Source organism: Carya illinoinensis, chromosome 5 (assembly GCF_018687715.1).
Source record: "Carya illinoinensis cultivar Pawnee chromosome 5, C.illinoinensisPawnee_v1, whole genome shotgun sequence".
NCBI classification, from domain to species: Eukaryota; Viridiplantae; Streptophyta; class Magnoliopsida; order Fagales; family Juglandaceae; genus Carya; species Carya illinoinensis.
This window is the reverse complement of record NC_056756.1, coordinates 38,594,742-38,613,086: the sequence shown is the minus strand read 5'-3', so window position 1 is coordinate 38,613,086 and position 18,345 is coordinate 38,594,742. Positions and strand designations below refer to the sequence as shown.

At 39.7% G+C, this 18,345-nt stretch overlaps 1 protein-coding gene across 5 annotated transcripts in view; it reads left to right on the top strand.

Annotated features, from left to right (window-relative positions):
• The window catches only part of LOC122311308, a 49,282-nt gene that overhangs the window by 5,916 nt on the left and 25,021 nt on the right, over positions 1 to 18,345 (top strand). For 2 of the 5 annotated variants that reach the window (XM_043125823.1, XM_043125820.1), the window contains 3 exons: positions 523 to 1,720; positions 3,074 to 3,415; positions 3,931 to 4,168. In XM_043125823.1, the coding sequence (XP_042981757.1) occupies positions 523 to 1,720; positions 3,074 to 3,415; positions 3,931 to 4,168 (1,778 nt within the window). Of the gene's footprint in view, positions 1 to 522; positions 1,721 to 3,073; positions 3,416 to 3,930; positions 4,169 to 4,837; positions 5,473 to 5,878; positions 6,363 to 18,345 lie in introns of those variants that run through there. The other 3 variants (XM_043125826.1, XM_043125824.1, XM_043125822.1) reach the window with 3 other exon arrangements.

Here is an 18,345-nt window from a genome sequence, read left to right as displayed (position 1 = left end):
CGGTTAGCACAAAAGTATCGAAAGTCTTTTATTTTGTTTGTACAAATCAAGGTGATATATTATCTCTTCTAACATCTTGGGGACAAATAGACTTTGCACCCTCGAACTGTCATGGGTTTTGCATTTTGCACCCCAAACTATGAAAACCAACTCATTACACCCTCAAGCTACCAAATATTGACACTTCATACTATTTTTTAATTGATAGATAACAGGGAAGTAATCAATGAAGTAGCACAATCTTGATAATTAGATCTTAAGAAATAGTGAGAAGTATTAAGTTTTTGTAGTTTGAGGGTGCAATATGTCAGTTTTGGTAATTGGGGAACAGTATGAAAATCTTGGTAGTTTGAGCATGCAAAGTGTATTTATCCCAATATTTAGTGTCTGGCTGAAAAATTCATCTTGTTTTACAACAAAACATCATGTGGATAAGCACAATTTGTTTTTTGCAATAAAGTTGTTGGAGGATTTCACTATGAGCCTTTTATGACCTGTTTTTTTTCTTTTTTTTTTTTGTAGCTCTGTTTGTGATGGTGATTGCTCTAAAGGTACCAGTTCAAATGATATTGATGATTTTGACGATGCAGTTCAATTCAAGGACATCCCAAATTCTTTTGTTGGTGTTCCTACAATGTCCTATCCTCTTGTGATAACATTTCATAAATTTCTAATGATGCTTGATGGAACTGTGGACAATTCCTACTTTGAAAGATTCCATGAAGTGAGACAACTTGATCCTGGTCGAGTTGGTGGTAGGTCAGTTGCCTTAGAGACCTTTATAAAGTTGAAGGAAGTTAATTATGAGAGGTTTAGTTTATCATACTGGCCCCATTTCAATGCCAAGCTAATTACAAAGCTTGACTCTTCCAGAGTTTTCACAGAGATTATTTCTCATATAAAAGGTGGCCCACAAGCTGTAGAGGAAGGTGATGGTAAGCTCAGTCGTGACGACTATCTTTTACTATCAAATAACCGTGTTTCCAATTTAAGTAGACAAGAGAGAGAAATAATCTATGAGCTCTTTCAAAATTATGAAAAGATGAAGATGGAAAATGGTGAGTTTGATCTGGCTGATCTTGTGATAGATCTACATCGTCGTCTGAGAATTGGAAGCTACGCTGGTGATAAAATTGATTTTGTATACATAGATGAGGTTCAGGATCTTACATTGAGCCAAATTGCGTTATTCAAATATATCTGCAAAAATGTTGAAGAAGGTTTTGTTTTCTCTGGTGATACAGCACAAACTATTGCGAGGGGAATTGATTTTAGGTTCCAGGATATAAGATCTCTATTTTACAAGAAGTTTCTACTAGAATTAAAAAGCAGTGGACGTAATAAAAGAGAAGAAAAGGGAATAATGTCAGATAGTTTCCATCTGAGCCAGAACTTCCGTACTCATGATGGGGTTCTCAAGCTATCACATAGTGTTATTGAACTTCTATATCATTTTTTTCCTCAATCGATTGATGTTTTGGAGCCTGAGAATAGTCTTGTGTATGGAGAAGCTCCGATTTTGCTTGAATCAGGGAGCAATGAAAATGCAATCATCACTATTTTTGGAAATAATGGAAATAGTGAAGCAAGTATTGTTGGCTTTGGTGCAGAGCAGGTAATATTGGTACGGGACGATTTTGCTCAAAAGGAAGTTTCCAAATATGTTGGGAAGCAAGCTCTTGTTCTAACTATTGTGGAGTGTAAGGGTCTTGAGTTTCAGGTGATTATTGTGCATGTTTATTTATTTGATTTATTGGTTTACATTGAGTTGATTAGCCTAGTTTATTATTGAATTCTCAATGAAAAAAATTAACCTTTTTAATATGTTCAAGTTCATCATCACACCATGTCATAGGATTGTTCCTAGATCTCATCTTTGGTTAGGAAGTGGTATAAAAATGAGTTTTACACCCTTCAATTATAAGATGCCTCAATACAGAAAGCACAAGTTTTTTAAAAAAATATGCATCACACATGATTATAAAGTAAAACACTAAAATATAAAGGAAAAGTATAGTTGCAAGCACAATTGTGCACTAATCTGTGCACCAATGTGATGTGATTGGTCAAAAAGTAGATTTTATTGAAAACAGTGTTAATTTAAATTTTAAGTATGAATAAATCAGTGTTGGTACACAGATTAGTACGCGACTGTGCTTGTATGTAGCAAAACTCAAATATAAATCATAAGCCCTAAAATCTCTAACCCTAAGTAAATTTAAGACCAACCCTGGTCATACTTGGGGTAGCAGCCGCCGCCGCCGCCCCAAGAGACAGTCGGAGTAATCACCATCAATTTGAATGTGCCTCAAGTGTGGTGGCCACTGTCTAGCGACAGAGATCATCGTATGTGTTTTTTTCCTCAATATTTCTTAAATATTTTAATTTTTAATATGTACAATCTAGTGTGAATGTGTGTTTTTTTTATCATTCAATAGAAAGTTGAGATGTCGGGTTTTCATTTGAGGGTGTAAAATAGGGATTAACAACATATCCTAATTGAAGTAAATTGTTGTTCCCACGATGTCTGATGGGATTTTTATTTTAGGTCTTGTGCAAGATAGAGACCTCGTTTGGATGTTGAGATGAAATGAGATAAAAAATCTGTGAATATAGTGAAATAGTTTAAGTTAAGATGTTTTATGAAATTTTGAGAAATGAGAGAGAAAAATTTGAATACCATTATTATGAAGTTAAAATATTGTTAGGATATAATTTCTAATATTATTTTTATTTTAAGATTTGAAAAAGTTAAATTTGTTTTTGTGTTTTGTTTGAAAGTTTGGGGAAGATGTAATGATTAGGTAATTATTAGATAAAAAAAATTGAAAATTTGGAATTAAAAAGTATTTGTATTTAAGTGGTATTTGGATAAGAAGAGATGTGATAAGATTAGTTCATCTCAACATCTAAATAGGTTCAAAATCTTAAAATGCATATTTTTGTGCATTATGTCTACATATTAAAAATTGTTGCATGACATGTTTAAGCCACAGTCCCCATTTTCTTAAATAGTAATTTATTGAGCCATATTTTCCTAGTTTTTGGTGATTCTTATGTTTTCCTTACGCAGGATGTTTTGTTGTACAACTTTTTTGGCTCATCACCTTTGAAAAATAAATGGAGGGTAATATCTGAATATATGAAGGAATACGATTTGTTCGACTCAACTTCACGTAGCACCTTTTCCACTAAACACAATGACTTGTGCTCAGAACTAAAGCAACTTTATGTAGCTATCACACGTACAAGGCAGAGATTGTGGATTTGTGAGAATACAGAAGAGTTTTGCAAACCTATGTTTGACTATTGGAAGAAAAAGTGTCTTGTCCAAGTCAGACAACTGGATGACTCACTTGTTCAGGCAATGCAAGTTGCTAGCAGTTCAGAGGAGTGGAGGTCAAAGGGCATGAAGGTTATCACTCAACTATTTATGACTAGATTTTGCTTCTATTGTGACTCAAAAACCTGAGGTTATTTCATAGGAAAAATCATGGTGAAGGAACTATCAGATTGTTTATTTTTATAGTTTCATAGACATAATGTTTTCCCAAACTAACTCTACTACTCCTACCAGTATTTTATATTATGTCATTGTTTTTGGCCCTCTATTATTTAAAGTTCTTCTACTTCGATTGTAACTAGAAAACCTTAGGTTATTGCATGGAGAATATCATGGTGAAGGAATGATAAGAATATTCATTTGTGGTAGTATCATAGGCTTCAATTGTTACCCAAATTAATAGCTAGACAATGATGAAGATGATACGGGTCCTTGTTATTGAATTTTGCTACGGAAATTATTACTTTTATCTTGCAATTGTAATACTTGTGAATGATGGCATGATGAATCTATTGACACCTTATTTTTTTTCCTTTCTACAAATACAATTACCTCTCTATGCATATCTAATTCTTTTATATGTACAGTTATATCATGATTGTAACTATGAAATAGCAACGGTGTGCTTTGAAAGAGCCAGAGATACATATTGGGAAAGAAGATCTAAGGCTGCTGGCCTTAGAGCCACTGCTGATCAAATGCGGCATTCGAATCCTGAAGCAGCAAATGTTATACTCAGGGAAGCTGCTGATATATTTGAAGCAATAGGCAAGGGTGATTTCGCTGCCCGTTGTTTTTTTGAGTTGGGGGAGTATGAAAGAGCAGGTATACATTGGATTTTATGAAAGTCATCAAATATAACCTACAATGTGCTTGTGGTGTTTGGGTTTTAGCTTTGGTGTTAAATATTTTTGCAATGTATGATGCATCTTAAAATCTCAATATGTCTTACAGTTGAATTAGAACCTTTTCTGGTATTGGAAGCTTTTGACATTATAGAAATAATTCCGAGTGAAGTCATTGTCTAGTGGAATGGTAAAGTCTCAAACTGTCAAATGCCAATGCACATTTGAGTTCGAAGAGGGGCCAACCCTTTGTGAAAATATATTGAAAGTAGAACCGTATCCAAACTACTCTAAGGACCACCCCACTTTGGTGGAATCAACATTGGGTAGTGGCCACTTTAAAAGATTTGAGGGACGAGAATGTTATAGGCCAAAATGTGCTTTACAAATATTTCTTTTTACTGTTTACTTTGTCATCTTTTCCATTAAAACTGTATTCTTCGTGGAATTGTTGATATAAGTTCTTGTATCATAAACCCAGTCATGTACAGGTTGGAATTCTTTTTATTTAATTTTTGAATTTTTGGCCATAAATTTCTACACATGATGAAATTTGAAACATTAACTTGAGCACTAAAAATTACTTGAGAGTAGTTTGGTTTTAATGAGATTTTTTATTTTTGACTTGGCAAAATTCTTACTCTTTCAGGTAGGCTTTATTTAGAAAAATGTGGGGAGTCAGAGCTGGAAAAGGCTGGGGAATGCTTTTCACTTGCGAGATGTTATGAACTTGCGGCTGATGTTTATGCTAGGGGCTATTTTTTTCCAGAATGTTTAAAAGTTTGCTCAAAGGGAAAATTATTTGACAAGGGTTTGGAGTACATTCAGTATTGGAAACAAAATGCAACTATCGGCTCTGGCGTGATTAGAAGAGGAAAAGTAACAGAAAAAATGGAACATGAGTTTCTAGAGGGTTGTGCTCTTCATTATTATGAGCTTAAAGATCACAGATCTATGATGAGGTTTGTTAAAGGTTTTCATTCCATAGAATTGATGCGTGAGTTTTTGAAGCGTCTGGGTTGCTTTGATGAGCTTGGTCAAATTGGAGATATTGAAGTGGGTGCAACTAATGCTTGTGGTGAAGTTCTTTCGTCAGACAGTTATGACCACAGGGATTATAAGCTCGCACCTTCAAACTTGGCATACGAGGGTGATTTGTATAACCAAATTGGATTCAAGCTACCAATTGATTATAGTTACTTTTGGGATAGATTCGAAACTTTGAAGCCACTGGAGATTGGTGGAGATCCAAGGTGCATGTTGGAAAATGACCAAGCAATGAAGGTAACGCTTTTTTACATTGTATTTAAACTTTGGTAGAAAGCATATGCCGATGAGCACCATACTGAATTTTCTTTTTCCTCATGAAAAATTTAGGCAAACGTGGTGGAATGTATTCGCATTTTAAGTAGTATTCTTGCGCGTGAATGCTGTCAGATGAATATTTACCATGTAAATGAAAACTTAACTGGCATGCTTGAGGAACTGAATCTACTTTCTGTTTCATTGGATGCAAGGTAAACGTATAATGAATTAGACATGCCTTGCCTTCTTATGCTTTATTCAAAGGGATCGTTTTCTTTGATCTTATGGCGAAATTCTCAAATGCTTTATTGAGTTATACATGCCATGCCTTGCTGACTTGCTCCCCTCCCCCCTCCCCTTTCTTCTTCTACATTACCTTTATCAGGGAACTGCAACCTGGGAACAATATGTCAACGATTGGCGAACTTTCCAAGAGATTACAGTCAAGAAGACAACATGTCGAACCTTTCTTGAATAAGCTTTTCTTGCAACTCACCACAATACATCCGGTAGAAACATCAGAAATCGACAATACATCAGTGAACCGGTACAATGAGATGGACAGTAATAGTGAGGCTAAGGAAGGCAATAGTGTTGATAAGGGTAAGTCATATGCTTCAGAAGTTGCTGCGGTGTCTGGAGCCTATAGCCAAAGTAGCAAGGAAACACAAAACAAGGGCAAGGGCAGCAACAAGTCCAAGAAGAAGAATAGGAGTAAAGGAAGCCGAAAGAAATAAATAGTTGTACATGAGTTGGGATGGTGTGATGACACTATGCTTTCAGAAACGTTATTCTAATGTGCTATACATCATTGAAAGAGCCACCTAATACATATCTCAATGCAAAGTAAGACTCAGGGTTGAAATTAACTGATTATTAGTCTTGGTGTTAAACTAAATAGAAATCATTATACCCAAATGTCCTTCACCTTCAAAGAGATGATCTATGATGTGTGTGATGTTGTAAGTCAAATCACTAACAATTAACATTTTCTCCTCCCAAGACATATAGAAAAGGCAACCCAGCCACACAGTTTCTTCTCCAAGAGGAATACTTTAACCAACAACCATATACTAAAATATTTGTGTTCAATTGTTTTTTTTTTGTATGCATTGTCTTACACACACAAGTGTTTACAGTCCTGCTTTTTGGAGGGCAAACCACCATTTTACCGCAAGAACCCAACATATGCAATTTGGGATATTGTGTATTTTCTTGTTGAACCAAAATACTCGCAACCCGTTCTTCCAAAAAAAACATTTATTAATAATGATTTTTCCAAGAATTGTGGATTATTTAATTTTTATTTTTGCTGAGTAAGAATTGCAGCTTGATTATGGGTGTAACCGATCCGGTTCGGACCAGTTATACCGGTTTTATATTTTTAAGAACCGATCTAGGACCGATTATCCTTCTAAACTTATACTTTTGGTTTTACCGATTTCGATCATGTTCAGTCCGATTTCTCAATTTTAGCAGTAACAAGTGGTGCTCGTTGCAATGGTCCGTCACTGCAACAACCACACCAAAAAAATTCACAACTGCTGAGTAGAAAATAGGGGATGTGAAGCAAAGCAAGAAGAACCAGAGGGTGCAAACGAAAAAGATGAAGTATTTAAAGAAGACGATGATAATAGATACTAATCTCCATGTTGTAGCAGTTGCTGCGGGGTGACGAAGAGAAGAGAGGGGAGAGAACTTGAGTTCAAAAAGAGCAAAGGAGAAATGAAGAGGGAGGGTTTGAGGTTTGTGCAGAGCAAGGAGAGAAAGAGAGGAATTTTATAATTTTATTCCCTTCGTCCATTCGTTCTAGCATGCATCTCCTTTGAAAAGCAAGAAAAAATAAAGATGCTGCTTTTTCTTTGAAAACTTACCAAAAGAATCTCTTTTTTATGTTATTTTATTTTATTCTTAGCTAACCCATGTTATGTTGCATGCTGTAACACTCCTAAAAGATTGATAATAAATAAAAGATAATAAATAAAACAAAATATCTCACTTCAAGGGTGAGAAAACCTCCAAAAAATTCAAAAGGAAGAAGAAGAAGGCATAAAGAAAAGTTTCTATTAGTTTATGAATGATGAACATAATGTTCCCTTGGCTCGTATATAAACAAGATGGCCCCTATATGGGCCCAGGCTAACAAAATTAAAAGCATACAAAGGAAATAAAACTAAAGGTCTAGGCCCATAACTTGTTATCTTATAGTCCAGATGACATATTGGACTGAAATAAAAAGAAAGACTAATGAATTTAAATGGGCTCATGGTCAACAACATATGACTCAAACCCAGTCGGCTGAGGCCCAGTGATTTGTTCTTTGAACAGTGACAAACCCTCCCCCATAAAAGCACCTTTTTCACAAGGTGCGGTATCATTGCCCATGGTTGTCCCACCTCCAGGGTTAAAAATGAAGATTTTTCTTATCCTAGCATAGATAATGCCTTCTCTAGGTGCTACGATGGTTGACTCATGGCATACTCCTCAATCTCTTCCTCTGCCCTTAACGTTTGGGTGTTGCAGACTCATTCTCTCGAGTGCCCCACATGAACCACAAAAGTCCTTTAAAACTAGGGGTTCAACCACCCTGAGTTGTCGAATATTCTTAGTTGCAACAAGTGCCTCCTCATTTAGATCAAGATCATCCTAGGCCATTAAGTAAACTACAGATTCCAAGAAAAATTGATAGCTGAAAAATGAAAACTCAGCTTTAACCACATTTTCTAAGTGATATTCTTTCTGATCACCCACAAGAAGGATAGCTTTCATGTGCATTTTGATATCAATGCTTGAATTACTCAAAATGTCAGGGACATCATATATCCAGCATATAATGCTTTGATGGACTCTTCTGACGAACTAGCTTCTACCCTCTTCATTAGCATTGCCAGTGCCCCAAGTTCCAGACCTGCTTCTGAACAACCGCATTATTCTTACTGGCTTTCCCAAGACCCCACGTAGCAAGTCTCCTTATATTGGTGTCATTGTGATTAAACTCTTGAATAACCCCATCACGACCACCAAGTTTCTTCAAATTATTTGCATTATCAATTAGCTCAACAGCAAGTATTAGAAACTTCTTTAGAGCAAATTCCAATCTTCCAAAAATAGAGAGGAATTATTTAGGTCGTCTATCACAGTTTGCTTCCATTGTGCATCCGGCATTCTTAAATTCTCCATCAGGTCTTTTAATTCTATTTGTCACCTTTTTAGCTCACTGGGTGATAGTTGTTTGGCATCTTCAAAACCATCAGCCACTTATGCAATGGTGGGTTTGGGGTATTCAATCATAGATTCAAATAGTTGGGAGGCAACAGTGACAAGCCTATTTAAATGCTTGCATGGCTGAAGAATTTTTTGTTGGGTTGATGGGACTCGTTCAAAGCACCCAGGTCTCCTCTTGCTACCACAACTCCCTCTGATGCGTGAAGGATCTCTTCCAAGTTCTTTAGTGAGTCAATACTCTCTATCTTTGTAATAATAACAATGCAACCATTGTGATCCCATGTTGCAAGATCGCTTTTAAGATGCTCAATCACTTCGACGGACTTGAAAAATGATATGGCAATAAATTCAACTCCTTCTGCAATACCGAAATCAATCTCCAACCAATCCTTAGAAGAAATATTGGGATGCATGGCATTGCTTTTTCGCTCGAGGCTCCCATCTCTCAAGAAAGTTAAATTAACTCCAAGTAGCCACAATCTTGGATTAGAACATCGACGCTTATCATTTGATCCCATTTTTCTTCACCTCGACTCTTACCTTGGTTTCCTGCCCTAACCTTCTCTACTTCACACAGGTTATCACATCTTTTTTCTCTACCCCACCATCAACACCACCACTGGAATTTTGAAAGTAGCTGCTACTAATGGTTCTAATGTACAGACTGATTTTTAGGGGTACTTGAACATACCTTTTGCAGATAGTGGGAATGAGAGAGACAAAGAAATCCCACAAGATTTTGTTTGTTGGGTCTTCATCCTTGTGAGCCACGATCACGGAAGAGCAAAAGTATAGCACGATGAGTGGTAGAAGAGGAGGAATTTCAGGGCCATTTCTTTTTCTCTTCCCCTGTCAAAGGGCCAAAAGGGTGGCAATTCATTGAGCAACTTAAAAGAAAAATTCTTATAGATCAAAACTTACAAATCCTTGAAACTTTTATATTGTTCTCCATCAAAGATTATATGATCCTTTTGAAGAGTGGCTTCAGCAGCAAATTGAGCTTCCATGGAAGGTTTCCTCTCATTGTTGTAGTCGGCTAGTGCACAGTAGAGTTCTACGTGGTGGCATTTTGGACTGCAAGCCAACGAGTACCATTGCTTGCAGAGGACCCGCAATGCGAGGTGAGATTTGAAGATAAGTCAAATCTTCCTCTCATAACACCTCTCACATTTTCTCTCCCTCTCTCTCTCTCTCTCTCTCTCTCGCACACACACACACACACACATACACTCAGTTACGGGCTGGTATTGTATCACGAGCTATGCAGTTTTATGGGTTTGCATTGATGTAGTATGGGTTTAATGGAAAACATCGATTTGTGAGAATTCAAGTCTATGAAAGGTTAGATTATTATAGGGTTATACGAATTTTAGAGTTTTAGTAAATATTAGTTAATTTAGTATTTTAGGTTTTAATTACAAAGTATGTACTTAATTAGAAATTGATGTGAGTTACAAGTCTATTTTTGTAGGTGAACATTTATGTCTTGGAAATATTAGATTAGCACTACGAGGTAAATAACTTGATCATAAAATTAGGATTAGCACATGTTATCTAGTTAGATATATTATTGTTAAAGCCAATTTTTTTGAAAGCCAATGTTTATGTACCACACATATCATGATATTTGCAAGCAAGTCATATATCATAATTAATGATCATGTTTAATTCAACATTTTATATTTATTTATGTATTATGTATATCATGCATCTCACGTTACATAAGACAAGTAAGCTGTCACAAGACAAATATAAGATACAAATTAAGATTAATCAGATGATCATTTAGGTGCATGGTACCAATGCAATTAGGGTAGATGTGCAAGCAACAGACTCAAGCATGCTCCATAACAATATATTACTATCAAATCATATCAGTGGTTCCCCTTATAGTCACAAGATGTGGGACTAGTGTACAACCTCACACACAGGGTTAAATGTGTTGGTCCATCACGTCATAAGCATATACATAAATAGCAGGATTTAAAATTCTCAACTTAAAATATTTTATGAAAAACTTGACGTTTATTATATTTACATTATGATGAGTTTCTTACTAAGTTTTCAACTACTTTTTAGTTTGTTTTATTTTTTTAGAACCACCTAAGGCAAGAATATTTAAGAAGGTGGAGTTGCATGATAGGACTTGGCCCAGAGAGATGTGACAGAGGCTTAGATCATATATACTATTTTGATTTATGATTTTTATTGTACAAGTTTGAGAAATTTTAATGAATCATAGTCTCTTTTATATTTTTAGTATTTTTAATAATATAATGATTTTATTTATTATATTTTGTATTTAGCACTTCATGAGAAAGAAAAGTTTAAAGTCAAGCTCAGTAGTAGCACTCTAGCTCTCTTTGATTTTCTAGAAATGACCCTGTTAACTCTAGGGAAGCGGGGTGTTACAAATACTTTGAGGAGGAAAATAGTACAGTGTTTGGTTCAAAACTCGATAGGTATTTGTCAAATGGGATTGAACAAAAGACATACAAGTTCGAGGTTTTGCCTTGATGTAAGAAGAGTCCTATCATTGCAAAGATTGCATATAATGTGTTGGTCATCCCTATTTCTACTCTTATATCCAAGTCCACATTTAGCGCTGATGGACATATATTGGACCCATATAGAAGCACATTGGTGCAAGAGACTGAGCAAACCTTAATATGCACTCAAAATTGGTTAGGAAACAAACCAATTAATAATCGGGATATGGAGGAGTGTGTAGAAGGCATTGATATCAAAGATAAATGTTTTTATATGTTAATCAAGTATCTTGATTTAATAATTATGAAAATCAAGTCGGTAAATTTGATAATTATGAAATCAAATCAAATTCTTAATTTGATATTATCTTCAACATTTCCCTCAAACTCAAGGTGAAAAACTTTGAAATCTTAAAATTGAAATTTGAGTTTAACATTCATATTTGTTGATTAATTACCAATGAAATTATAAAAGTGGCCTTGGTGATTAAGTGATTGGCAGTTGGAACATTAAATCTCAAGCTATGGCCAACAATGGGTTGATAATGGGCCAAATTTAACAAAGGGTAAGCAATAGGGGAAAGCATGAGTCAACAATAGGCTACATGTGGTTTTAGTCAACTATAGGATGAAAATCAAAGGCTAAAAATAGGTTTAGAGTTTCAAACAATCCTAATATAAAAAGCTCACAGCTAATAAAGATACTTCAAATGCATGGATTTGAGATGAACACATGGTTGACTGGTAATGAAAATTTATTGGGAAGCAAAGCTAGCTCAAAGGTTTTAAAAGAATAAGTCCATATGGTCGAGTTTAGCGTTAACCAAAAGCTTTGATGCTAAGATAGAAAATTTAATATAATAGAAAAAAATATGGAGAAGAGAGAATTTGAGGGCTGCAACTTTGCTATTTTTAATTGTGATTGAATACAAAACATTGGTTTCTGTTTTTGAGCGAATCGTAGGTGGTTAAGCCTTTGTTCGTTTAATTTTCATTTGAATGAGTTGAGTTGGAACTTTTCATCGAGTTAGATTTTATGTGCACGAACTGTGACGCCCCCAAAATCCCCACGCCCGAACACGGGGAAATTGAGACGTCCGGATGGTGACACCCCGGGTCACCATCCCATCGACGGGTGCCGAGTGTGTGCAAGGCAGCAATTGTGTACAGAGAGGCACGCAGCGGATAAGAAAGTCATAACTAAGTACCAGAATTTTTCTTAACGTAGTACAAGCTGTTTAAAACATACATAGATAAAATATTACATATATCACAAATACAGTTTTAAACAAATAAAAAGATAACATCAGCAACCCGGCGGAGCCGCATCCTCGGGCTCAGCCTCTTCCTCCTCAACCTCATCTCCTGCACCAAAAGCTACGGGACCACGAATGGTACCGCAGGTAAGTAAAACCCAAACACTACCAGATAAAAACACATATAACTCAAACAAGATGCATGAAACATGCCCAATGCACAAACCCGTAAAACACAAGTTTTCCACGCACGCCAAAAGACACATTTGACATCTCAAACCATTATCCAATTTTAACCGTATGCACCATGACCTCCCCTAGGGGTCATCCGCACACCCTGGCTCCAGTGTCACACCGCAGAGTACCGCCACGCATGTGACACCCAACGAGCGATGCCCAGTTCCGCGCCCCGCGCGTGCGTAGCCAAGCATCCTCTAGCCCTCGCCAGCGAAGGGCCACGGAGTCGGTGAGTAGGCCGATGCCCGGTTCCGCGCCCGGCGCGTTCGTAGCCAAGCACCCCCTAGTCCCGCCCCCATTATCGCTTTCGATAACTCAGGGGACATCACTCAGTTTATTCCGCTCCCGAGTGACCAGAGGAGCTCCACCGAGATAATAACCCATCCCGGCTTGGGCTCGTGATACCCACGCACCCGCAACACACTCACGCCAAAACACAGGCTTTTCTCATAAACCCACACACACGTGCATGCACCATGTAATGCCAAATCAATGCACAATAAAATAATCCAACAATCATAAATCAAATAAACAAGCAACTCCGTCCTCCATCCATCCGACCCCCGAAACTCCTCGGACTCAGTCCGGAATCAACAACCAACAACAGATAATAAATAAATTGAATGAGCAATATATATTTAAATCTGAAAATAGGGTTTGGAAAATACTTACAGCGCTATACGGCAATTTTAGAAAACACGAGGCGTTGCAAACGGCGGAAAAACAGCAACGTCACAGTGAAAATTCACTGTGGCCGTGGGTCCGAGAAACCCACTTTTGAACGGGGACAAACTAGGTCACGAAATTGATAGGGAATGGTCTAGAGGTGGTTGTGAAGCTATTGGAAGTGACGGACGGCCGTGGGTGGCGGCGGAATGGCCGGAAATGGCCGGATTACCCAAAACGGAAACTAAGCTCGTAGGAGCTGTTCCGGTGGTCGTTGGAGGCCGGAAATAGGTGGGTTAGGACGGCAAGGAGTCGGTGATGAAGTGGTGAAGAAATGGTGGCCGGAGGTGGAGCGACGGCGGCGGATCGGAGCAAAATCCGTGCGCCCTTTGGAAGCTTTTTCCGGCCAAACGGCCGGCCGGTTGGGGGTGGGTTTTGGAGGGAAGGTAGACCGGAAGGAGAGGAAGAGAATGGGACCGGTGGGAGGCCGAACGGTGGCCGGACGGCGGCGGTAGGGCTTAGGGAAGGTGACGCCGGCGTAGGGAGAGAGAGAGAAGAGAGAGAGAGCACGGGGGGGGGGGTATCCGGGTCGAGCGGGAGAGAGGAGAGAGAAAAGAAAGAGAAAAAAGAAAAAGAAGAAAAAAGAAAAGAAGGGAAAAGAAAAAAGGAAAAAGAGAAAAAGAAAAAAAGATGTGAAAAGAAATGAGGTCCAGTCCTCACTCCGGGAAAAGAAACAAACCGCCAAAAAGATTAAAACCACAAAAACAACTAAAAGAAATAAAACACAACCTCAAATAAATTAAAATAAATTAAAAACCGACTTTAAAAACGCAATTAAAATAAAATAAAATATCTGATATATTAATTAAAATAAAAACAATTATTTCAGCGAAAATACACTTAAAAGCGGGTCATCACATCCTCCCCTCCTTAAAAACAATTTCGTCCTCGAAATTGCAAGATCACCATCAACTTAAACCAAGCCACACAAACGCACATGAACCAACTGAGACCAAGATTAAAATTACATACCTTCATCATTCAAACAAATATGGATATTGCTCCCTCATGTCCGCTGCTCGCTCCCAAGAGAAGTCTTGAGCTAACGGATCTCCCCAAGCCACTTTAACTAAAGGTATCGTCTTGGACCTCAACTGTTGCTCCTTGAAGTTGGTCAAACAAGTCATCAATCCGCGGGAGAGGGTATTTATTTTTGATGGTCACCTTGTTCAACTCCCTATAGTCAATGCACATACGAAGGGTTCCATCTTTCTTTTTAACAAATAAAACTGGAGCACCCCACGGCAACGTACTAGGCTGAATAAACCCCTTCTCTACTAATTCTTGCAACTGAGTCTTCAACTCTTTCAATTCAGCTGGTGCCATGCGGTAAGGAGCCTTATGCACAGGAGCCGCTCCAGGTTCCAAGTCTATAACAAACTCCATCTCTCGCACGGGGGGCAGTCCGGGCAAGTCATCCACAAACACATCGGGAAACTCTTCCACAACTGGAATATCTGCCAAGGACTTCTTCTCAGACGGCGTGGACACCATCTGAACCAAGAATGCATCCGCTCCCCATGCAATCTCTCTTCTTGCCTGTATCGCCGATATAATCATCGGCTTTTCTTTTAATCTACTCCCCGCAAATTCCAGACAATCACCATCCGGAAGCTGAAAGCTAATTGTCCGACTTCTGCAATTAATAGTCGCAGAATATCGGTATAGCCAATCCATCCCGAGGATGATATCAAAACCCAACAGCTTGAATACCACCAGATCAGCATCCAAAAATCTTCCCTCAAAATTTAACGGGCATCCCAAAGCAACCTTGGAACACCACACCATCTCGCCGTCGGGCAGCGCCACTACCATAGCCTTCGGCAACGGTTCCGTGACCAAGTTACACACCCGAGCAAATGTGGAAGACACAAACGATCGTGAAGCACCAGAATCAAACAAAGTACAAGCATAAAACTCATACAACCGGACTCTTCCTGAACCAAACACACAACCCATGAAATCCAAAAAAAAACAACGAAGAAACCAAATATACCAAAAATAAATCCAACTTAAAAGATTAAATTAATCCATACCTGTGATTACTCCCGCATCATGGGTCGCTGGTGCCTCATCGTCCACCTCTCCGGGCGTGACAGCATAAACCCGGGCTTGCACTGCTTGTCTCGGGTTGGTTCTTCCACCGTGTCTACCTCCACGGCTTCCTTGAGCTCTGACGGGGCAATCCCGAACTATATGTCCCACTTGACCGCACCGATAACACTGGGGTCCGCTACTCGTGCGACACTCGCCCTCATGAGCTCTATTACAAACCCCACAAACAGGCATACGTCCTCCCATGCGAACACTGGAGGATGCTTGAGATCGGGTTCCAGTCCGCTGAACAAACTTCTGAGGCGAACCCGAGCTGCTTCCTTCACCAGAAAAACTCCGCCTCTTTTGCCCTGAAGGGGATCCCATACACAGATTATTTTCCCGCTCTATAAGGGTGGCCACATCCACTAACTCCTGAAAAGTGGATATCCGATGGCTGACCACCAAACGGCGTATATCAGGGCGTAGTCCCTCCTGAAAACGCTCAGCTCGCAGCTCCTCTGTGGCAACAAGATGAGGAGCAAACCGCTCCAGTTCTATGAACCTCCGGGCGTATTGTTCCACTGTTGCGCCCCCTTGGACCAGATTAGAGAATTCTCTTGCCTTTTGCTTCCTTACCGATGCGGGAAAGAAGCGGTCATTGAATTCCTTCTTGAAACGCTGCCAGGTCACCGCAGCGAAAGATCCCAGTTCAGCTTCCAACATCACCCTCCTGGTATCCCACCAATCAGAAGCGATACCTTGTAAGAGGTAGCTGGCATAGAGTACCTGTTGTGCTTCAGTGCACCCACTCACCTCAAAAGTCTTCTCCAAATCTTTGATCCATTTCCCAGCCTGAAGTGGATCCTCATTCCCATTGAAGTGTGGAGTCCTATGCGCCAAGAAGCGCTCATAGGTGCACCCAGCTTGCACCGTGCTACTGGACCCTCCTTGATACATCCAAGGCCCTCCCTGATATGGCCAGGGACCTCCTGGTTGTGGCCAATACATTCCCTGTGGCGGACAAGGCTCTCCTGACGGTGGATAGGGCCCTCCTGATGGTGGATAAGGCCCTCCTGATGGTGGCCAAGGACCCCCTTGTGGTGGCCAAGGTCCTTGTGGTGGCCAAGGCCCTGCCTGTTGTGGCCTAATATTCTGTTGCATGAACTCCGTCATCTGCCGAATTGCTTCGGCTATGGAGTCATCCCTGGATGTATTGTCTTGCGGTTCCTGAGTATTTTTCCTTGGTCTACCTGGTCTCCCCATAATTCTGTCACAACACCACCCTTGACCCTCCTTTAAGAAAACAAACAAAAACCATCATAAAACCAACAAAACAAAACAGCACCACGCAGCGAGAAACAAAAGAAACCCGCATGCCAAAACATAACTAAATAAAACAAGCAAACAAACATAAACAAATAAAACAAATCAAATAACAACTTTACTTAACATAATTTTTGAAACACAACCTTTAAAAACATTCTGGTACTACCTACGGGACATGTGGTTTTACCCAGAGCCAAACCGCTCTGATACCACCTGTGACGCCCCCAAAATCCCCACGCCCGAACACGGGGAAATTGAGACGTCCGGATGGTGACACCCCGGGTCACCATCCCATCGACGGGTGCCGAGTGTGTGCAAGGCAGCAATTGTGTACAGAGAGGCACGCAGCGGATAAGAAAGTCATAACTAAGTACCAGAATTTTTCTTAACGTAGTACAAGCTGTTTAAAACATACATAGATAAAATATTACATATATCACAAATACAGTTTTAAACAAATAAAAAGATAACATCAGCAACCCGGCGGAGCCGCATCCTCGGGCTCAGCCTCTTCCTCCTCAACCTCATCTCCTGCACCAAAAGCTACGGGACCACGAATGGTACCGCAGGTAAGTAAAACCCAAACACTACCAGATAAAAACACATATAACTCAAACAAGATGCATGAAACATGCCCAATGCACAAACCCGTAAAACACAAGTTTTCCACGCACGCCAAAAGACACATTTGACATCTCAAACCATTATCCAATTTTAACCGTATGCACCATGACCTCCCCTAGGGGTCATCCGCACACCCTGGCTCCAGTGTCACACCGCAGAGTACCGCCACGCATGTGACACCCAACGAGCGATGCCCAGTTCCGCGCCCCGCGCGTGCGTAGCCAAGCATCCTCTAGCCCTCGCCAGCGAAGGGCCACGGAGTCGGTGAGTAGGCCGATGCCCGGTTCCGCGCCCGGCGCGTTCGTAGCCAAGCACCCCCTAGTCCCGCCCCCATTATCGCTTTCGATAACTCAGGGGACATCACTCAGTTTATTCCGCTCCCGAGTGACCAGAGGAGCTCCACCGAGATAATAACCCATCCCGGCTTGGGCTCGTGATACCCACGCACCCGCAACACACTCACGCCAAAACACAGGCTTTTCTCATAAACCCACACACACGTGCATGCACCATGTAATGCCAAATCAATGCACAATAAAATAATCCAACAATCATAAATCAAATAAACAAGCAACTCCGTCCTCCATCCATCCGACCCCCGAAACTCCTCGGACTCAGTCCGGAATCAACAACCAACAACAGATAATAAATAAATTGAATGAGCAATATATATTTAAATCTGAAAATAGGGTTTGGAAAATACTTACAGCGCTATACGGCAATTTTAGAAAACACGAGGCGTTGCAAACGGCGGAAAAACAGCAACGTCACAGTGAAAATTCACTGTGGCCGTGGGTCCGAGAAACCCACTTTTGAACGGGGACAAACTAGGTCACGAAATTGATAGGGAATGGTCTAGAGGTGGTTGTGAAGCTATTGGAAGTGACGGACGGCCGTGGGTGGCGGCGGAATGGCCGGAAATGGCCGGATTA